This window comes from Aythya fuligula, chromosome 3 (assembly GCF_009819795.1).
Source record: "Aythya fuligula isolate bAytFul2 chromosome 3, bAytFul2.pri, whole genome shotgun sequence".
In the NCBI taxonomy this organism is placed as follows: Eukaryota; Metazoa; Chordata; class Aves; order Anseriformes; family Anatidae; genus Aythya; species Aythya fuligula.
In genome coordinates, this window is record NC_045561.1 from 63,284,829 (window position 1) to 63,308,935 (window position 24,107).

The 24,107-nt window shown below is 33.9% G+C and overlaps 1 protein-coding gene across 5 annotated transcripts in view; it reads right to left on the reverse strand.

Moving 5' to 3' along the window:
• The window catches only part of EPHA7 (EPH receptor A7), a 162,715-nt gene that overhangs the window by 23,034 nt on the left and 115,574 nt on the right, over positions 1-24,107 (reverse strand). For 3 of the 5 annotated variants that reach the window (XM_032184341.1, XM_032184337.1, XM_032184339.1), the window contains exons 6-11: positions 19,339-19,463; positions 15,505-15,673; positions 9,531-9,639; positions 8,778-8,833; positions 4,637-4,762; positions 269-454 (exon numbers count right to left, since the gene is read on the reverse strand). In XM_032184341.1, coding sequence (XP_032040232.1) covers positions 269-454; positions 4,637-4,762; positions 8,778-8,833; positions 9,531-9,639; positions 15,505-15,673; positions 19,339-19,463 — 771 coding nt within the window. The remainder of the gene's footprint in view (positions 1-268; positions 455-4,636; positions 4,763-8,777; positions 8,834-9,530; positions 9,640-15,504; positions 15,674-19,338; positions 19,464-24,107) is intronic. The other 2 variants (XM_032184338.1, XM_032184340.1) reach the window with 1 other exon arrangement.

A 24,107-nucleotide genomic window follows, 5' to 3' on the forward strand; every position in this document is an offset into this window, starting at 1 on the left:
AACCTTATCTCTCTGCATGGTCTTTGAGGCTAAATGAAACTAGAAAAATAATATATTTCAAAGTACTTCATCTTTTAATTATGCATGCATCTTAATTTTTTCCTCAGGTTGTAGCTTAAAGTAGATATTGTTTCAGTTAGTTACGCATCAGTATAAAATCCATTAGGAGTGTACAGTCTGTTTATAATTTGAATCTTTGACCATGAATAAACAAAAGTAATTTCTGATATTAGGTTGTTATCTGACTTGTTATCAAGCCACTGCTTACCTCTGGTAACGACCCCTTCTAAATGAACAACATTGGGGTGGTCAAATTGTCCCATGATGCTTGCTTCACACAGGAAATCTCTCCTCTGCTTTTCAGTGTAGCCAACCTTCAGAGTTTTTATAGCTACTGCAACATCTCTCTTGCCAGGAAGCTTTAGACGCCCACTGCACACTTCACCAAACTCTCCTAAAATGAAATAGATCAACACTGAATTACTCTGGCTGTAATATCAATGCTCTTTTTTGAACTAGCTGCCTTGATTGAACTAGCTGCCTATGTATGTATTTAAATTGAATACATGAATATACATATTTGAAATGGATTACTTAAGAACACAAAGACAGGCATGTGCTCTACATGAATTTCTGAATGAGTACCCTATGGAGCAAACACATGAAGTTAAACTAATCTACACGACTATTATCTGAATCTTTGTAAAAGACTTGTTAGTAATTTGCTGCTTTTTTTTTTTTTCAAAAACAGGAAATAAAAATGGTTTTCATAAGAAAATACTGTTACTGAAATACTAATACTATTTCTAAGTGAAAATGTCATTCTGTTTCAAATGGTTTCCTTGCTATCTTTATATCCAATGTATTTCTTTTTCTTTGTTTCTTTCAAAAGGCACCTCTTTCAAAGCTGCTTTTAATTTAACAATGTTGTAGTGTTAAAAAGCACTTCATTATTACATTCAAGAAGGATAATTTACTTTGCAGATTAGGAAAGGGAAGGTGTGATTTATAATGATTTTGTTCCATTAAACAAACACAAGCAAATGTTGGAATTCTGTAAAAAGTTTCTAAATTATTAGATAATTGGAACATGAAGAATCATGTGAATAAAATGGCCAAACAGCCAGTAAGAATACCAATAAATAAAAAAATAAATAAGGCCTCCTACAATTTGGGATAGAAGTAATTGGACTGCATTGGACAAGAAAGAGCATTGAAATATATGAGATGTGGAGCTGAATGGCAATACATTTATCACACTATTTTTGAGGTTGTGGAAGACTGAAGGGACTGTCCCTTGTGTCACAGTAGTTTCAGCAAGGAGAAAAAGAGAATCCCCATTCTGTAGCCAGAAAAAAAGGATTCTTGGGACATGTAGGAGACGTAGGTGGTAACATATTTTATGCTGAATAGAGGGGAACATCTCTTTAAAAAAAATAGACTTTTCAGAATATTTAGTAGTCTGGTACATTGCAAATTTACCTGGAATATGGTAGAGAGAGAGCCAAGTCCAAATCCAATCAAGTCTAAAATTTATCTCCTGCATACCCACAGAATGTCTTTAAATTATTGAGTACACACAAGTATGCGGACACACCTACATCTAAGACATGTTTTAGGATGAATGCTGAAAAAAAATATGATTGAATTAGGAAACAGCAGTGTAGACTGTTTGATTATAGAATCCCTTTGAGATGTAGGCTGAGGTCTTAAGAAAGCTGGTAGGATTAGAATTTAAGTGCAGATACACACTGGTAAGGCAGCAGAGAGGGGTGCCTTGGAATTACCTAAGGAGGTAGGTGGATTTTGAGTTGTCATAATTTATGAATTTTGAGAAATCTTGTTTAAAACACTGTCCCTCCAGCCCAGAAGGGGAGAACTTTGGGTGGACCACAGTATTTCCTAAACTTTGGGCACATCTCCACTCAGCACTGCCAGTTTTACAAATCTCACAGGAGATTACTCTCTATGTAATTGAATTCCTCTCACTCTGTTCGACAGAATTTAAATTCAGGTTAGCTTCAATCAACTCCACATACCTCTGTTAACAGTATTGTACTAATCAGACAGACAGAGGGCATTATTCCTGTCTGAACATTACCCCCAGCTATCCTTGGGCACTGAAATTATGGTATGAAAATCTACGTCATAGTCATGAATATCATGATAGACATAGGTAATGATCAGCTGTTGGACTGCTCATGTCTTTAGCTTGGTGCCTTCCTGCACTTCATGAGCAATAAGGATGACTACTAATGAATGCACCACTCACCTTAATCACAGCCCCTAGCCACAACAACAGCTGACTAAAGTATAACAATTAGTATAACAATTTTCTCTTGCTATACCTTCCAGAACTGTTTTTTTTTGTTTGTTTGTTTTGTTTTGTTTTGTTTTTTCCCCCACACACTGAGAACAAGATGTGAGTATATGTATGTATTTGTATGTAATATTTCAGAGCCAGGTAATTAGGGTACTTGGCACAGAAGACACTAAGCCTTAACTCCTTTCCAGCTCTCTGGGATATGATTTTGATTGATATCCAAAAGCAGATCACTCATACTCAGGCAAACCAGAAACTTGAATGTGTATATCATTCATTTCAGGCCAGGATAATAGCCAAAGAACTACTTTTATTCCCAACAAAGTATATTTAGCTGAAATGGTGCCCAAAAAGGAACCAGAAAAGATGACAACAAGAGTGGGAACATCGCACAGCCAACAGCCATGAGCTCAGCATGTCAACAATGAAGAGACTAAAACAAAGGATCTGTGGTATGAACAAGGACTCAACATAGTGGATACAATAATCTGTATCTGACAGGTGGCCACAGCAGGGTGGTAATGAAAATCTTGGCAAGGAAAGCACATATCCCTCATGCAAATTGAGCTCAAGCATACTTGCACCCTATTTGTCTGCGAGAGACATGGCACTACAGAATAGCTGATGTGGCCAGCATTACTAGTGCACATTGAGACTGCTAAGTGGCTTTTCTGGTGCTGTCACCAGTAGAAATTCTGTATTCTTCTTTGATGTCTGAGTTTCAGTTGCTTCTTTTAGTCTTTAACATTCTGTTGAACTTGGACTGTATTTCATTTCACTCTTGCCTCTGTCTACATCAACAAGTTAAAAAGACAACTAAAATATTCTTTATCATAGTACTTCTAAATAACTTTTTTAAGGAATGACTACTGACACAAGTTAGATTTTTGCTATCAGTTATACTCATTAAAATCAAGAATAAATTAATCTATAGCCAACCAAATTATTATTATTTCCTCTGCCATAACACTGAAAATACTTATGCCTTAAATTGCATCCTCTTTGCAACCAAGGCATTTTCAGCATTTTGCCCAGAAGGCATCAGCAAAGTCCAACTGAATACATCTTCATGCTCTGAACTGTTGCTATGCTGATAGTTTTTTAACTCAAAACAAAAGATAAAACTCAATAATTTTTCTATGCTAATCTAGATTTTAAATCTTGTATATTTATTAGAAGAGGTGCTGCCGTTCTAGCATTACAAAATTACTAGTTAGCAGGGGCTAGATTCTTATGCTCTTACTCATCTGAAACAATAATTTTCTCAAGCAATGTTGTTAATTACAATGGTGCTACTCCTTGATTAAGACATGATTCAACATGAGTGAGGTTACTTTTAAAAGTCATTGTGAATTCTAAGTGTAAAGATTTTTTACAGTTAAAACAGCTTATTTTAGAGATCTTTCTTCTTCTCTTTCAAAATAATATAATGTAATTTACAGTGCATGCCAAACTACAGGGTGATTTAAAAGTATTTTAGTAATACTTTTATAAAACAATGGGAAAGCAAAAGAACATTTCCTCCAGGAATCCAAAGTATTTGATATTTTTCTTACCCACAGAAACTTAATTTCACTACATGGAGTAGTGCAATAAAAATGTCACATATCTTATTAATGCAAACAAATGAAACTGCCTTTTTAGAGCATGAACACCACAGCTTAAGTAGGTGGTAGACAGTTCAAGAGGAAGAAAAGCAATGTTATGCTGGTGCAATTACAATCAGTCATGAGGAGTTAAACAATAACTTTTTGTATTCATAAAATATCAAAAAGGAAAATGGCAGAAGAAAAAACAGCTTTAGGGAAAATTTTGTTATATAGAAACAAGACCTTCCCAGTCTATATGTAAGATTTTGAGCTAGACACTTTTCCTTATTCACATGAAAAAAAATCAGAGAACAAAAAACCTTCTTGCAAAAGGAAAGTGAGCAGAATTTGCACTTGTGCCTAACCCTTTTACTCTAACAGTAAAGAATAGGAAGCAAAATTACTTCCCCACAAGAAAAAAAAATAATAAAAAAAAAAAATTAACAGTAGATATATAAATTAGAAACCTGCAACTTTTCAATGACAAACAAAATTCTTCATTTACTTCTTGTAAGTATGTGTGTGTCTGAGTCTGTGTGTGTGTGTTTTTCTTGTTTATTTTTACATTTTAGAAGTGAGTGCAGTTTCATTTCTCTTAACCACTCTGGTGAATGCAAAAAGTTCTTCTACAGTCGAGGTATAATTATTTGCCTGTCATTATGATGTATGAGATTCGATCCTGGCTAAATGGAACAGTTGAATAAGGAAGCCACGGCCGCCTTACCTGCACCAATCACACGCTCAATTTTAATACAAGAGGCATCTAGCTCCTTGGCGAATTGATGGACAGCTCTATTTGGGTCCTCGTAGGTTTCAGGGTCAATGTAGGTTTTGGTGCCTGGAAATTTAACTGTAATGATGTAAGAAAGCATGACTGTGATGAAGCAAAGGCACTTATTGTGCAGTCAGTCCAGGAATTTCATTATGCAGAGCGCTCCTTGGAAGAGTGAACCTGCTTCCAACACCACCTGAGTCAGAGCTGCTCTGAGAGGCAACTTTAGTTTTATGTGTCATCTGCAAGCATGCTGACACAAGTACACAATCCCGTCTCTAAAAATGACTAACATTAACATTTGCACCTATTCCTTTAAGTTAAAGAAGTAATATATATTAAATAATGTTTAATGGAATAAAATGCAAGGGCCGGGTGGGAGAAAAAGTAAAGTGAGATGGGGGGAAGACTATAAAGGAGGTAAAACTTTCTTTTCTGTGTAAGAACAGCTTATTCTCCTTTCCCAGGCTGAGTAAAAAGCATTTCTTTACATTTTCCCTGTCTTCTAGAGGGATTTAAAAGGATCTGCTACCTACTTTAATTTGTTTAAATTATTGAATATATTTCTAGACTGTGGCAATAGCCAAGCTAAAGTTTTCACGGTGTTTAGAATTTATATTTTTAGGTATATGTCTTGCACTACAATACAAACATGAAAAACACTTGTAGTGAGCAAGGCACAGGAAAAAAAAAAAAAAAAAGATGCCGTGGAACAATTATTTCCTTTCTCAAGCACCTAAGTGAATAAAATGCAGCACCTTGGGTTTTGTTCGCTCATTTTCCAGTATAGCTCTTTGTGTAACTCAGGCAGGAAAGCATTCTGGCCAGCATGTATTTTTTTTTCCCCTTAGTTTGCTGCTGATTCAGGAAAATTATTTTCTCTTCTTTCAAAAGCAGAAATTTATGATGGAAGTAGAGGAATCCTGAAAATCTATTAACCAAACAATTTTTATGAAATTAATTTAGCTCTCAAGGATTACAGACCTGAGTTTTAATTAAGTCAGTCAATTAAAACCTGGTATCAAAAAGCAATAATGTTTCTGTGCTATTTGATACACTGATATACATGAATTGGATCAGAAGTCAATACAAAACACAGTTTATGGTTGCTTTGTAATCTCTTAATTAAACTTTTAAACTTGAAAATGTATTAAAAAATGGCTTAGTAGTCATTTGTTTTTACGTTTCAGATTGCATTACTGACAAAAAACAAACAAACAAACAAAAAACTTATAAGAAGGAAAAGGTTAGAGAAATTGTTAGAAAAATCTAATGAATTTACACATAAAAATTATTCAAGACTTTGCCCAAATGTTAATGCTTCTTCCAATTGTATTGATATATTTTGCAAATTATAAATGTTTATTTATTAAGTTTTTGTTAAATGAACAGTTAAATATTTATTAATTAAACATTTATATAAATGTTTATTCATTTGTTCAAAAATGACCAAAGGGGAAGAAACCAGTAGGCTACCCTCCTATAATAGTGCTTTCAGGCAGTAAGGTGGAGAATGAGCCATCCTTGTTGTGTTTGTGATAAGAGGCCTGGATTGGAGGTAACTTTGCAAATCTCAATCGGCCTCTGATGGTTTTTTATTCAAGCTGTCATAAAACGTTTTGACAGGCCATGGCTATCTCGGCATACCAATGTGAAATAGTGCTGGCATAGATTTGAAGACATTGTTAGAAGAAAATGGTAGGAGGATGTAAAATGTAAATCTGAATTGCTTAGGTAAACCCCTCCATTGTTTTTGTATCTTTAAATATAGCACTTAGGGTCACAGAGAGCTGAGAGGTATAAAAATGAAAGAGATGATATTATACTAAATGCAGTGCTTTAAAAGCTGCTTTAAAAATAGTTACTTGTAAATTTTGGTGCTAAGTGTTTGTGGTAAGTTAAGTTTTTGAAAATCCAATCTAGTATCTCTACAGGTAAGAAGGTTGCTTAGAGGTCCTGGAGCAGAAAGACACCACACTGTTTTTCATGTCTCTGTGACCAAGCTGGTGACGACAGCCCTGTATTCCATCTTATTCTGTCTATGGTTATCAAACAAAATTAAATACTAAGCCTTCAATCAACAGATGATGAAAAACTAGCCTGGGAAAAAGTGATTTACACTTTTAAAAGTGCTACAATTTTAAAAAGACTGTGTATGCTAACTGTCCTGATTGACTTTCTGGATAACCAAATTTCTTGAAAGTAAAATGAGAGAAACCATTGAGTGAACCATTTTTCATTATTTCTGGATCAACTATTAAATGTTAAATAGCAGCTTTCATATTAATTTGTTTACACTTTCACAAAAAAAAAAAAAAAAAAAAATCACAGATAATGGAGATGAGGAAAGACATTATTTAGCTAGCATATTCCCTTTGTTTATCTACTCAAATACAAGAATATGTAGTCGATATTTTCCTTCAAGGACATAATGGAGACTTAGAAAGTGAAAGCAGTAGCTCTTCTGAGGATGTGAAAAGCTTATAATGTATCTGTGAGAGGCAAATTTCTAAACCATCACTCCCAGAATAGCAACATTTAAGTTACATCAGATTTTCAATGACTTCTTTAAAATTAGCTGCACTGCAAAGTGCATGATGAGTAATTCTCGTCCCATTATTATTTTCCACCCTTCTCGTACAGATTATAAACTGATTGACAAAAGCTGCAATGATGTCACTACTTGGTTTAATAATCACTGCATTTAAATTAAAAAATTTAGGTAGCATCAAATCCAAATTAATGGAGCATGAACAAATTCCAGCTGATCTGATTTTGCTAGGGCAGAAAGGTGAAACAGAAACCTTGATCTGATTTCTACTGGACTTTTGGGCTAGAGCTACTTCTTTAAAGAGTCACACACTGAGAAGATGCTATAAATTTGTGACTAGTGGCTACTTAATTCTCCATATGATTCTTCATTCTCCATATTCTGATAATAGCTCCTGATTTTAACAAATCAAAAATAAGATAAACTATATTGATTTCATAAAAAGAAAAAATATCTAATGGATTTAAACTACCACTGCAATTATTGGTGAACAACAAAGGCTGCATACAGCATAGCATGACTACATGGCACCTTTTACCAATATGTGAGTTGCCAGATATGGGAGAAAACTGGAAATCCAGGCTTCTTATTTTTTATTTTATTTTATTTTATTTTTATTATCAGAAGTTGTAGTAAGTTTAGTTCTATTACGTGATTTATCAATTGTGGATGAACAGAATCATTTTGCAACTTAGTTTCATCATATTTCCTGAGTTAATGACTGATTTAGACCAATTTCAAACATTGTTAATCTCTCATGTTGAAATGATAATACAACTAAAATAAGAAAGGGCTAAAAAAAAAAGTTTTTAAAATAACTTTCAGATACAACTGAAACAATTCTTTCTCTTTTATTGCATAAGTTGTCCTCTCTTCTTAAATTTTCTCTTGTTACTAAGCAAAGAAAGACATATTTTATTGAATTTTTCCAGGGTTCTAAAAATTCAAGTGGTACCTAGGATTTTACAAAGAGAGTTTTTGGGTGCTATTTTTCACTAGGCAAGTGATTCTAGAACAGAGAAAACCTGTGAAATAGCTGATCTTTCTTTTCATATTAAATATTTTAAGGATTTATTTATTTATTTATAATATTGATGCTATTGTACAGAAAACAGCTTTTGAGCAGACCAACTTCATTGCTAGGGTGATACAGTGACTGTTGCTTTCTTAATCTGAACTTCGCCTGGGATAACGATCATACAGCCACTTAGCCAAAGACCTCTCAAATAATTCATCTCAGAGGAATCATTAGGATGGTGTGAAACATGTATTCAAAGGAAACAATTAAAAAAAAAAAAAAAAAGTGGAATGAAAACAATGGTATATCGTATACATGTATAGAAATAAAATTGTGACAATGTTGACTTTAATCTGCATTCTTTTTGTGTAGGTCACATTTTTACAATGTTTAACTTCCCACTTGCTACTTACACAGAATTTTTAAATTTCATTCAACTTTGTATTTCATGGTGTGTTATTTATTATTGTCTACAGTACTGCAGTTCGGGATTTTTGAAAAGGGGAAAAAAGCAAAACACTTACAATGAAAGTAAAGCTCTTCATCCCCTTCTTGATCAGCTTTGCTATAGCCACAATGCCTAAAAAGAAATACGTCAGTTTTACTGGTAAATAATGATTTACTTCCTCACATATAAAGTCCCGACAACATTGGTCTTTCAGGCTGGGATTTTCAGCCTATGAGCACCTAGCTCCTGTAGGCCCTTTGAAAGTTTGAGCTATAATTCTCTTGACAGCAGAGGTTTAAATAAATCATGAGCAGTTGTAATCAAAAGGCTTTTGTATCAAATACGAGTTGGGACAGGTCCTAAAGATCCTTGTTCCTGTGAAAAGCTTCTATGGATAAAGCAGGGGATTAAAGAACTTGAAAGTAGAACACTATTTTACATGACTGTATTCTTAAACATACTTCTGTGTCTCTTTTTCTTGAATGTAAAGTCATTTAAAGGCTGATCAGATAAAGTGTCATGCTTCTCCACGTGAGAGAAACTAAACAGAAAGAGGAACTTTGAGGAGTACAGGTGAAGAGCTTGCTAAGGGTTCCTTTTACAGCACATTTACATACGACTGAAAGAACATCTTGATTTAAGTGTGTCTTGCTAAAGTAAGCAGAAAAACTGTATAGTTGATAATTGGATTTGAATTTGGAATGAAAATTGTCCTTAAAAAACATGAGTTCCGTATAAGTTTTGCAAATTTCCATTCCAGATTACAATATGCCTTAAGAACCCACAAAAGTGGGGTCAGATGTGCTTATGCACATATAAGGCACAATACCTTCGTCCAATGATGAATCCAAACACCATGAAGACCAGAATGATGGTTCCTGCTACAGCAACCACAGCTATGATAATAACAGGATTCTGTTCACTGGAAACAGCCGTGGCTGTAAATAGAGAAAAAAGCAGAGATTAGCTTAATATTATTCCCAACAAAGGAGTTGCAAAAAAAATTAAATCAACCTTCATGAATTGCAGACTGTTAGTTTATTTTTTTAGTTGCCTACAATTATTAATTTGATGAATTTAATCTAAAGGAATGCCCCTATCAGAAATTCACTCAAATGCTGGATGAGTTAATGATCACATACAGGGAATAAAAAAGGCCAAAATTAACTTGGTCAAAGTCATACAACCATGTGCTGAAAGCCAGCACCAGCCAATTTAACTGCCTTCTGGTGTAGTGTCTTCTGCTTTGTTCAGTGGTTGACCCCTTCCTAAAAGGGAGGAGGACTTCTCTTTAAAGGGGTACAGTAGGAGAATGTTCCTGCTCCTAGCCACACTGCTAAAAATAGTTGATATGACTTTAATGGTAGTATGAAATAGTATCTTAAGTGTAAGATGAATTTTTAAGATGAAACATTAACTATCTATTAACACAGACTTCTTAGCATATTTATCTCTCTTACTGCTATTAATCATTGTAAATTGATATTATCACTTAAAATTTGTTTCTGTTAGCACTGAAAAGGTGCTTCCACATACACAAAATGGAATTCTCTATGCTTCAGAGCATTTACATGCCAAAATATCTACACGCTATCATTCTTTTTATTCATTTATGCCAATTTTATTAATATATGCAAATGTCTGCATGTCACATTAATTTAAACTGAGGATGTAAATACTTAGCCTGAGAACCCTCAAAGTTTGTTAAATACATTGCTTGCCACTCAGCTAATGAAGGTGGTCATATGCTCAGCTGTATTAAATGAGCACAACTCTACTGAACTCTGCAGAGGTATAGTGATTTTTAACAAGGATCTGGCCCAAGAGACTGAGAATAAAGGAAGAAACATCAGGCAGTGATGCTGAGAAAGGGACTGTGGAAGTGTGAGTCCCAAAAAAAAAAAAAAAAAAAAAAAAAAAAAAAAAAAAAAAGATACTGACATCTGATTAACTAAACTGTAGATGATACGTTAATATGGTTAACTGGTTAAGTCCCAGCAGTGCTACCTAAAGATGAAGATTTTATGAATTCCACAGAATCTTCTGGGTGCAGATTTCATAGGTTCCCATAGAAACAAACCATCCAATCTTTTCTTTGCTGTGTCTTGGCAGAAGTAAACCAATCAACATGATTTATTTTGTCACTGAACTGTATTACTTACCCCCCCCCCCCCAAATAAAAACCCCTTTGTTGTGCTTCACAGCATAAGACAGCACCTCTGTATTGAGGTGAAATTCCTGCAGCCCCCATCCCCCAATTTTATTTCCTAAAGAAACTATAATTCCTCACCTAATGCAGGTGAGGAAGGTCTCATTATTCTTATTGGGCTTTAACTGAAAAGAACAAATGTGTTTTTTTGACTAACTACAACTTTCTGAGATACCCAGTCAATGGGGTATTGCTATAGGCCTGCACATATCCCATTTGTGCAACCTTTAGGAAATTAGTGGTCACTATCTTGTGACATAAGGGCATAAGTAATGGGGTATAAGTGGAAGGGGTATAAGTAATACAACTCAGGTTCCTGAAAAACTACCTGCCCATCAAACTAGACAGCCTCAAACATGAGAATGTTGAAGTTATGTAAAATTTCCTAAAATATTTCTATTCCTTAGAACTTGAGTGCAAACCTCACCTGGGAGTCAAGACAAGGTGGCATTTTGTCCCAATGGCCAGTGTACAAAGCTTTATCCATCTAACAGAGTTTGGAAAAACACTTTTCCAAGCTTGCCACCTAATCTAGCAGCCACGTTGAGTGCATAGAGGTTGACATGTGTGAGTGGGTTGCTCTGCATGACTGCCTCACAGATTTCCAGTTATTTCCAGTTAAACCATGCTCAGGCTCTGAAGGCAGTACAGGGACCAGCTACAGGTGACACCTAATCTGACATTATGATATCTTCTTATCTAAAGGAATGAGAGAGTGTTTAGTTTATAGGAGTCAAGGTTACCTTCTATGTACAGGGCTGGAGGGATGGGGAATACCCAAAAACCCTGGAGCATTTAAAAGAGGAGATTAGCTATAAAAGCTGTGCAGCTCCTCCAGCAACAATTTTTCATGCAGGCAATCTCAGCTACAGAGAAGAATTCCTGATGAAGTGTACATGAAAGCTTCAACAATATATTGGAATCATGCGGGCCAAATGTCACATTTTTAAATATTATTCTTATAATATTTATTCTTATTATATTATTCTTATTATGTCTTCTATTAAATTTTGCAGCAGTTGTTTATTTCACAGAATCACAGAATTTCTAGGTTGGAAGAGACCTCAAGATCATTGAGTCCAACCTCACAGCTAACAGTCCCCACTAAACCATATCCCTAAGCTCTACATCTAAACGTCTTTTAAAGATTTCCAGGGATGGTGACTCCACCACTTCCCTGGGCAGCCTGTTCCAATGTCTAACAACCCTTTTGGTAAAGAAGTTCAGACATCATAAATATATTTTACATCTGTATGCTACTTCAACATTGCTCGATTTAAAACTATTCATGGCAAAAGCAAAAGGCAAAATTTTATTCCTGCCAGGTTGCACTGAGTCCTTCTACTTTGCCAGTAAGACATGTAACAAGTGGCAAACTCCTCATCAGAGATTTTAGGCAGTACAAAGGTGAAGGGGATGTTGCAGTATTGTAAATAAGATGGCCTATTTTGAAAGATAACACAATCAACTTGTCTTGCTGTGACTGAGAACATCCAGGAGGGCTTTCTGGCTTTCAGGAAAACAGATGAGAGCACCGCTGAAATCTGTGTGTCCCCTGAGAGGTTGTATTAGGGAAGTTTTAACTCTGGTTTGTATACCTCTAGTCCTCATTGAAAAACAAAAAGTTTTCACAAACAATTGCACAATTTTCTAATAATTCTTATTAGAAAATGCCACCAACATTTTTAAACTGAATGTTTTCATTTATTCTTCTGGTTTGTTCTGCTTGATATCTAGAATACTTCTCCCATACTTTTGGAATTACAGAAAACACAGCAGCCTCTTTAGATTCACTGGCTACAAATAATTCAAGGTATCTTTTAGATAATTCAGTGGATCAAAAAAGGTAAAATTACCACTTAAATGATACTCTTTGAATTTATATTTTCTTCCAGGAGGATTTCTGTCTCTGATAAATGATGTTTCCAACAACAAAATTCAGTTACTTTGATCTGTGACAAACACAGCATGGAATATAAATATCCTACCTTCATAAAGCATTTTTGCTTTGTAATTTTACTATTTTTATGTAAATGTATGTATTTATTAAATATGGTATTAAATATGTATATTTTACATATCAGATTACATAATGGACATATACATAATTTGAGTTCCTCAAATATGGGAAAGTGGCCATGCAGTTTTGATCACAATACAGAAACTGGAACATAATATAAAAATCTACTAAATCAACAGCACCAGTTGAAATTCCAGGTGAATTTCAGATAGGCAAAAGGACTATCTAACTGCTGGTTGAGCATTACAACTATATCTAATTTTAAAATACTTTGATAGTTTTGAAAGTCACATTCAGAAACCCACTGGAATAATGCCAATGACTCTTAACTGTAGCAGGTTTTCTGCTCACCTGTATATTCATCTGAGGTATATTTCCTAAAAATGATCTACTAAAGTTCTTACGAAATGCTAACGCAAATACAATTTTATTGACCTGAATGATTTGATAGTACTACAAATAAAATATGAGACACAAATATTCTTTTTTTTTTTTTTTTTTTTTGGTAAGAGAATTTTAAAATAATTTAATTAAATTTACTATCTTTTAACCAACATTTTAATTATTTCTGAAAACTATATGTGGAAAATTGGGGTTGTTTTTCATTGATAGGAATTACATCCTACAATTTCCTCTCAATAAAATTGAAAATATGTTGCTTTTGAAATTTTCTTTTGTGAATGCACTGCACATGGAATGTTAGAACACAAAGCTAGCCTGTGACAAAATATCTGCTGTGCATACTGGATCAGAATGTCGCTGGTTTTTATGTAGATTTTCATCACCGAGTCAGAAAAAGGGTACACGGTGCAAAAGGGCCAGTGATTCATTTATTCTAAGATTTCCTAACTTTCCACAAATTAATCAAACTCCAGTCAAGACTGTTTACCTCAGAAATGGTCTTTGCTCATCTTAGTGGCTTAGTATGCTTACATGCAGTATATAAAAAAATATTAGTGTAATGAATGAAATGTTTGGAAAACATTCTGGTCTAACAATTTTAGATTACTATGGACAATAAGTTAGATAATTAGCAGGAACATGTTACAGATTGTTAAAGCCTTTTCATTTGTTTTCCAGAAATTCATCCAAATACAAAATTACTTCTGTCTGTAACTCAGGATGCTGATGTATCTCAGGGATTCTGTTGAATTTTACTGCCTTTGTAAAGCAGTCTTTACAAAGTAAGAAATAAAAAAAGAGTAACTCTACAGATGAAAAGCATGCTATCAAACACACAGCTAGTAATAATGGTAATAATATTTTATTGTTGCTATTATGACAATTACTATTTTAATTATGTCTATCAGCTGTGTGCTGTTATTTGTTATTGAAAGCTTTTATATTCTGTGTGGAAACAAAATTAAGATCTAACTACTGTGTTGTTTTTTTTTAAGAATGCCCACAAATTCTTCAGGCGACACCTGGCTGCAGTTAAATAAGATGCAATTGTGTGTGCCTGTGTCTCAGATGTGCTGCATAAAGCACAGAGAGCAGAGCTGGTACCCATGGCTTCTGAAACTGTACATTTTGAATTCTCAGCTCCAAACTTGGCTGACTTGTCAGGCTGACCTGAAGCAAATGACCCAAACCCAAATGACCAAATTTTGCTGCCAGGGATACAGAGAGTTTCCATGAGCTGACTCATGACTAACAGTTCTCACTGGTTCAAGAGTTTATTTCCAAAGACCCCAAATCTGGAAGATTTTCTCCAAGTATGCATGAACATTATCAGTAGTGAAAAACGTATCTGTAATTTTTAGGCAAATAAGGGTGTGTGATTGGTTTCAGCATCAAAGAAAAAACAAACTCTCCCAAAATGTTATCCCCCTGCTGAAATGTCACAGCCAGATTCTCTAGTGAACTGTACTGAGTAAGTTCATGCTTCAGCTTCATACTTTCCATTACAAGGGTTACAGAAGGCTGGTTTTAGTTTACAAAGCTTGCAACTTTGAGCCCTGAAGAAACCTGGTGTCTTTGAGACTTCCCTAAACAAAATTGACTGGCCTAGGAAACCAGAAGATAGCAGGAATGGACGTACATCTGAAACAAGACACGCACTTAGGTAAACAAAGCTATATACATTTGTTTGTTTGTTTGTTTTTAGTAGGAAATCACACAGAAAAAAACAATAATAAATAAATAAATAAATAAATAAAAGACCTAAAGAAGCCACCAATGGCTGAAATCTGCTCTTCCTTCCTCTCCTCAGTTACTGAAGAACCTAGTAGGGTTATTCAGCTCAACCTCTTCTAACCTCTAACTAACTAACCTCTTCTTTTGTGAAAGTTCAAGTGAAAAAAAAAAAGTTTTTTTCTTTGTGTTAGAAGAGGACATCAGAGAAGAACACGACACGCTACATTTTTCCCCACTATTTATAAGAGTACAATTCATAGTCCTATGGTAAAACAACTAATTGAAGTTCATCCCTCAAAATATAATGACAAAAATTCACCTTCACTAAGAATTTCTTTTTTTTTTTCCTATTTTTAATAACATTGCCTCTAATGACTAATTTTTTGCTTTCTTTATTACTTCTGAAAATGCAAATTTCCTATAAATCTAAATGTTTACCTGTGGCTTCTTCTAGTGTGGCAACATCCAGTCTAGGGCTATAATTTCCATAACCAGCAGCAGTAAAAGCACGAATCTGGAAAACATACACTGTTCCTGGCTTTAGGTTATTAATAGAAGCTGAAGTGGACTTTGTTTTTACTGTTGAATAGGTTCTCTCCCTTTGATCCTGGAAACAATAAGACAAAAGATTTAAATGACATTTATAGGTCATATTTGATCATGGTTGCACATCAGCAACTGACAGCTTGCCTGGGTAGTTTATTTCAATCTGTTGAATGTTCTTTTTTTTTTTTTTTTTTTTTTTTCCCCAACATAAAAAATAAAGCATACTCTGTGGAGTATTTATTACAAAACACTGTCATTGAAATGAGGAGGTCTTAAGTGTAACATAAAATTCAAATGGGATGCTCATGTTGTTACTCACAAAATATCTAGACATAAAATGATTGTTTCTTTGGATCTGATTAGATTTGGAGTAATTTTGATGAAAAAATAGTTCAAACAAAACTTTCCAGGAGGATATGTAGGGATTAAACAGTTTAGGGGCAGGGAAATCTGTTATTTCATGGTCAGAACCTTTCTCTTCTTACATTCCAACACTTTAAAAAATTATAACAGTGCCAATGACTGGATCTTGCACAAATTCTGAGGTCTCTGTCTAAAACTTTTTAGTCTTTTCTCTGGCTTTTCTTGGGTTTTGACTCTATGGCATCAAGAAGAAGCCAGGGAGAAAAGCTCAGTATGACACCCCCCAAATCTGAAGCTGTACGATTACAGATGCTGAGTAATTGCTCACTTTCAAATGCTATAAAAGCCCATAGGTCCTTACGATATTCAACAAGCTCTACTTGTTCATCACATTTATTGATCCAGATTGTTTCAGCATAGATATATGCAGCCCTGTTGATTTTTGGTGCCAGATGCAACCCTGATTTGAAGGGCAGAAGAGATGAATTAAATAACCATCTGAATGCACCACATGATCAGAGAATCATGAGCCATACGAGACAGTGTTAATGAGATGGATACAGAGGGAAAGAATAAATCTGTAACTCATTTCAATTTACCAGCTAAAAATGATGGAGAACCTTTCCCTTTGCAGTCAACAAAGCAACAAAGGCTTTTGCTGAAACACAGGGTTCAAAACAACATATATGATTTCTTTTTCAAGAGATTCAGTAATGGCTTCTCCTGGGCCTTGCCCACTCTGTCATTTGAGCAAGCCCATCAGCTCAGCTAGCAACAATTTTTCATATCTTATACAAGAAAATGTAAATCATCTGTAAGTGAGGACCACGGTAGAATGTACATTGGTATGTGAGAAAAAACAGGAACGCTTGAGAGAGGAGAAACATAAATAATGAAACACTGTAAATAGTCATATATGTTCACAACTGTAATCCACAATAGAATTTCAGTTTGGGTTTTGATGCATAAATGAGGCTTATTTGAATTGCCAGTTCTTGAATTTAGATATATGTATATATATTTAATAATAACAACAAAGAGGTAAAGATAACCTTATCTAGAAATATCAGAGTACAGGCTTACTTGGGAGATTTGGGGCATTTTCCATTCCAGCCCTAGCCAGAAATGAGGTGGAAGAAAAAAAAAAAAAAAAGCCACTTCTGAGAATATTTGATTTAATAGTTTGATTTAATTTGACTCTAAAAGGAGCTGAAACTCCAGGAGTGTGAGAGGGGATAAATAACAAAACAGGTACAAAACTTAACTGCTTCTCTTGTTCCGAGCAAGAAGCTTATGAAGTACTTTTCAAGCTGATCTGCACTACCTTGGAAGGAAAGTAAGTATTTAAGTATTTGTTTTAAAATAGTCTCACTGAATTTAAGGCTTAAATTAATTATTTCATTATATCTGTGCCTGTTTGTGAGATGAGGTTTTTCTTCTCTTTTGTTAATTTTACCGTAATAAATAGAATACCAATGGCTTTCCTTCATTTAGAAAAATAACTTGACATCAGCTCTTGCCTTGGCAAACACAGGAAACTGGCCATGAAATTCCACTGCTTATTTAAAGTAACATTAATATGTAGATAAAATAATAAAAGTTATAATTTAACATTTATTATATATGAAAAGTCTAGTACCTTGGGCATTTTTCTGTTATCTTCCTCATGGTATTTACTTTTTTTTTTTTAATAGAACAGAAACTATCGTGGATATAAAAGCAAGCAAAATGGCATATATACATATATATATTTTTTATCTGTGTGTGCAAAGAACAGTTTTGCTTTTGGTAAATATGCATTTTTTGTAGTGTATGGACTTCATTTGTATGATTGTGTGAGGGAGAAAAATTGCTTGCCAAAATTAGTAAAATTATTTTTGGAAAAGAAAGGTTTAGCTATCTGTACATATCTGTTAAGTTTTGTCATAAGAGTTATTAAAGTGAACAACTTAAAGTGGGACTTAGAAACAACAAACAAACATTTTATTCCCTTCCCAATCTATATAAATATCTATTGATAAGCATATTTGTGTAATTCAACACTGCAAATTAGATGCAACACATTATATTATGTCCAATCTGGTCTGAATTTATCTAATTGTATGTTAGCTAGTAAGCTAATATGGTCTTTTTGATATAGAGGTACTATTGCCCTGTTTGCACAGATGAGATGTTCTCACAAGTGATCACAAAAGAGGTCCTTTGTTCATTTCTTTGTATTTTAGTCCTCCCTCCCTCCCTCCCTCCCTCCCTCCCTCCCTCCCTCCCTCCCTGTCTTTCTTTCTTTCTTTCTTTCTTTCTTTCTTTCTTTCTTTCTTTCTTTCTTTCTTTCTTTCTTTCTTTCTTTCTTTCTTTCTTTCTTTCTTTCTTTCTTTCTTTCTTTCTTTCTTTCTTTCTTTCTTTCTTTCTTTCTTTCATTTTCCTCCCACTATGCTTTATAAAAAATATCAATATGCTATATGCTGCATTAAGTTTCCTAGGGAATCTGGAGGAGACACACTTAGTCTGGGTCCCATGACAAGCTTATAGATGCATAACCTTTCACCCCGTTTTCATCCAGCTTATGGTTGCTTTTCAGGTTTTTGTTTTGTTTTGTTTTGTTGTGTTGTTTTTTTTTTTTTCTTCTGGAGTACTTCAAAGTTATCACGAATGAAGCCTTAGACACACTGAAAGGAATGGCAAAACTCTAACTGACATCAATAACAGTGCAATTTCACTCGAACAGAAACAGAGATCACCTCATCTACTATTGAAAAGCAGCCCTCAATTCATTACTGTATTGAGAAAAGGAGTGACAAATAAATCTCATGTTCCTGGGACTTTTTTTAAAAAGGACAAATAAGGAATACTTATCAGCTAAAACTGTAGGAAGTTTTCTGGAAGTTTTCAGACATCAAGTCTGAGCTGCTCAACTCACAAAATAATACCAAATGAAGTCAAGAGTTGTATTTGATGTCTCATCTCAAGACTGGAATCACAGTGACACAGAAGGAAATGAAACAAGCCTTAAAGACAATGTAGGAGCAACTTTAAAATGACAAATCTCATGGTAAAATCTCCACAGCCTAACTTAATAACAGGAATACCATGGGAAAAAATAATTAAAAAAAAATAAAAATAAAAAAGGCTGATTTTGAGTGGATAATTCACTTCTAGGATACCTAAATACAATATATGGGACATATGATAATAATAATAATTGCAGGGAATCACCAATTATTAAAAGAGAGTGAAATCACTGTGACAGAAAAAAATGGGATAGTTGATAGTATGGCTATGGTTTTAACATTGTTCCACAATTTGGTGAGCCAACACAAGGCAAACAGCACATTGTTGTACATTACAGATAATCTAAGCACTTACTTTCTCATAATACTTGATTTCATATTCAGTAATGACTCCATTGGGATGTTCTGGTTCCTGCCAGGAAAGCTCCACGCTTCTCTGCAGCACTCTCTCTTTCATTACTCCACTAACTTGTGAGGGAGCTGTTTGGACAAGATGTATCAATAAATAATAAGAAAATTTGTTGGATGCCTAAAATCAAATGTCATTACTGATCCACCCCATGCTGAGCCACTTTCATTAAGGTAAAAGAAAGCACCTTTTCATAGCTCACAATTCAAAGCTAATGAATATTCAAACAGGACCCTATTACTGTTCATAAACTTAGAATGGAAATCAAATTAAAGTGCAAACAGCAAAAAAGTGGAATTGTTCAAGTTAGTCCAAAACCCAGATTGATGGGAATAACAATTAGGTAAGTGAATTCTGATTAAGATAACAAAATATATTTTTAGATTGATCTGTGGTAAATTAAGAGTCTAAGTATTTATTGCATATGTTTCAGAAATGATTATGAAAAGAAAAATAATGTGTTAGAAACAAAATTGAATTTTAGGCTGATTTCATGTAGTTACCAGTTCTGTTTAAAAAATAACCTGTTGCATTATCTGATTACATCATCACTCAGTGGTGAAAACAACTTTGTTGAGAGACTAAAACCCCTCTTTTGCATTTGCTCAAACCTTTCCAGGACATTCTGTCTTTAGTATTGAAGTTTCCGTCTTTGGTCTTGGTGTTTTGTGGAAGTCTGAGACAAAAGCAGGTCTTATGAAAAAAAGGGGTCACTCTCTTCCTCCACCCCACTGCACATAGTTACGCATACACACACACATATGCACAATTTCCTAATAAACAACACGCAAATCCAAACACCATTTGAAATTTGTAAAAAGCAGTGTATAAGCATTATAGAGACATTGTCTCTCACTTAAAAATGGTTAAGAATTAACATAATAAAATGAGTAACTGAAAAAGTAATTTTCCTGATCAGGTTACTTCGTGTTTAGCAAAAAAGAAAGACAGTGGATTTACAGCTGGTAGGTAGTTCCAAAGGAAACCTAATATTACACCTTTCCTCCACATGCTGCATACATGAACATAGCACAGAAATAGTCCTATGAAATTATAGCTCTTTAAAACAAACAAACAAACAAACAAACAGCTATATCAGCTCTATCTATGCAGAGCTTGGTCTTGTTCCTTTTCAGTTTATTTGAAATAATTAAATTATTTTCAAGAGTGTTAACACTGCTCACATAAAAGACAGAAGAGAGGACCCAATTGCACATTCTCTCCCCTCTCCCCCCACACCCCCCTTGAGCCGTGGCATTTAGGCATCTAGGCAAAAGTAAAATGATTATGACATTTATGTGTATAAGAAATAGATGTATTTCACGGTATTTTGAGAGCAGATTCATAGACAGGAAAGTAAAGAAAAATTAGAGATAAATTTATTTATAACTACTATTTTGAAAAAACATACTGAAAATTTAATATTTTTTTACAGAAAAAAAAAGATCAGCTTTCTTTCAGACCTGCAGACAAAGCTTTCATTAAGTAAAATTATTCCCATTGATTTCATACCAATAAAATTATTTTACAGAACAAGGATATTTCGATGCAACAAGTAGGTGAATTTCACCTTCATTTTCACCATTCATCTCAAAGTCTAATTACATTAATTCCCGTTCTAATATTCTTTAGCACACCCACTTTCCTTAATTTAAAGAATACAGAAATAAAACAATGAGAACACATATCTCTGTTAGCAAAGATAAAACTATAATGATAAAGTAAAAATCTTTAAAGCACAACCAACATGATAATCTTCTAGTAAACTTAAAATTTGATTGTTAACTTCATATTTTAATCATGTTTCTAGCCTTTTGTATTATAACGTATATAGTTATATAGGTTTTAAAATCAAATTTATTTACATTTCATTAAAGACTGCAGGAATCCATGAAAATTAAGGATAGAAGCCATGCATAATTTTCATTATAAACTATTATATCTATTATTCAATATAATCAAAGTTGAGGACCCCTTAATGTAGGCTGCCAAACTGATAAAATCATGAAATTATGCAAACACCATGGGTGATAAAGCATTTCAGAGCCAGGATCTATCTCTTCTTATATTCTCTTTCTAAAAGCTTGGAGTATTTTTACTCTCTAATTAGCTTCTTTTCTCTTTCTTTTTCTTTTTCTTTTTCTTTTTCTTTTTCTTTTTCTTTTTCTTTTTCTTTTTCTTTTTCTTTTTCTTTTTCTTTTTCTTTTTCTTTTTTCTTTCTCTTTCTCTTTTTTTTTTTTCTTTTGTAGCTAAGAGTGTGGAATGCAGCAAACTAATTTACTCTGTCTAATTTTCTGTACCATGATTAACTAGTTGTCTTCTTTGTCTAAATGAGCAGCACAGTATTGTGGCTGAATTTCAGAGAGGTCATTATGTTTCATGTATAATGTTATATCTCATCCAGATTAATGTTTTAAAACTGTTAGTTTTACATTTTTAGATATCCAAAAATTTTAATGTTCATACTTCTAATGAAATAATTTTATAGGTCATTGGAAATTGCTCTCAATATTCACTGCCTTTTGTTTTACCTTATTATTATTTTTTCATTCTGTTGGTCATAGCATTCACTTTTTTAAGCATTCAAGCAAAATAAACTCACTTCCTCTGGCATTAGTGAAGTCTGCAGATGTGGGGAAGGAACAGCAATGTGGGGAAGGAGGAACAGAGAAGGGGGAAGATGAAACAAAATAGAGGAAGTGAAATATACTGTACAAGATTCCCACATAACATCCCCACATAGTATACACAAACAGGCATATTCCTTTCTGAAGGGATTTCCATTAAAAAGAAAATCTGAATGATTTATCAGCATTGCAAGCTAATATGCAAAAAGTCATAAATAAATGAGCTTTATTTCCTGGTAATTAATATTCTTTTCCTTCAAGAATGATGAGATTGAGGTTTTTGTTCGTTTGTTTGTTTGTTTGTTTGTTTTCCTAGCTGAAAGCATTCTACCATATTTCAATGGTAGAAGAACCTACATAAGGTGGAAGAAAAAGCCCAGCACTGCAGACTCACTGCAGGTCAAAAATGTTGGTAATTTTGACCTAGATATGTCTTTGACCTAGGTATGTCTTTGACGCTCTGAAAATGATAAGGTTGTATATAATTCCCATAATGGATGATATTCCTAAAATGCATTAAATTATCTAATCTTATTTTGTGTCCTACTTAGAGCCCTGACATTTGTTCAGGGAAGAAGGGAATCGTCGAATGGGTTGAAGCCAGAGTGCCAAAGTACACCTGGCAAAGTACACCATCCTATTGCCACTGGAAGAAAATCTCTGTAAACTAGAGCAACTGCATAAGCCAATTTATTGATGTTAAATGTACATGTTAAATGTGTTAAGTGTACATGCTATCTTTATCCTGCCTTTTTGGTTGCATTTCTGTGCTTAATGAAAGCATACAGGTCAGAAGCATTTTATTCTTTTTTTCTATTAAAATCATTTCCTCTGTATACTCTCTGTACCTTTCTTACAGACTGTTTTGCATTTGTATTTTATTTGTTCTTGCTTCCTGATACCTCATTTTAAGCCTTTAGCCCACGTCTCATTGCCTACCCATGTTAATTAATTAATAATTTATGGTTTTAAAGCAACTATCAGCAAGCTTAAAAATGAGTTAAAGTTTGCAATTCAACCCTAAATACAAACTAAAATTTGCTATTAAATTAGATTAAAAGATAAATCTATAAAAACAGAATTAAAAATACCATTTTTTGTTCCCTTTGCTAGCTAAAATAGTAAGTTAAACACAATTTATTTTTTTTTTTCTTTTAGTAATTAATTTTTGCTACTGCAACTATAACAATGTTGTTCATGATGAAGACACTTACAGAATTTGTAGACAACTAAGTATCCAGTCCAGAGTGATTTGAGCATGCATAATCCCTACTGAATCTTTTCAGGTAACAAAGAAGCATCACTTGTCAGGATCATTATTTCCATAATATATTACACCAGGGGATACAGGCTGTTCAAAACACCATTTGCTACCAACTTTCTTTCTGATATACCTCATCTCCTCCTTTACTCCTTCCTGCTGAGACAATATCCAATGCATCAAACATACGCAGCCTCTCAGGGCTAACAGGCAGATGTACCTACACATGCTGCATAAGAAAGTACTTCTAGAATGACAGGTTCTCAGCACACTCATTCACCTTTTTAAAATGCTTCAAATATACCATTCAGCAAAAGGAAAAATTGATTTTTCACCAGGTTTCAACATCACAGCCACAGAGAAATATAACTCTGCTGGGCTTTACTGATAAAGCCTTCAAGTTATATAGATTTCAAGCTGGTCATCATTTTATCAAGTTACAGAAGAAGTTAAAACTGAGGTGTCAAAAAGAGCAGGATATTCCAAGGAAATATCCCGTTCCAGGGAGAATATTGTGTCTGGTAGACTGATGTGCTACATTCATACTGCTAAGCCAAGCATATAGTATATTATTATATACCAAATATACATGCATAGAAAATTGCAGTGTTGTTTAGAAGGCATTTTTTTTTAGTCCAGAGTTCTGTGAAAATATTTTAACATGGTGTTACTCATGCCTTAGCTCTGTCATTAACTATTCTCTGGCTCTCATGCCTAACATTTCTCTTCATTTGAAGTGTACTTTCCAAAAGACAAAGACAGATGCAAAATTATTTTATTTTGCAATTTGTAACTGAAAAAAAAAAAAAAAAAAAAGTACAAAATGC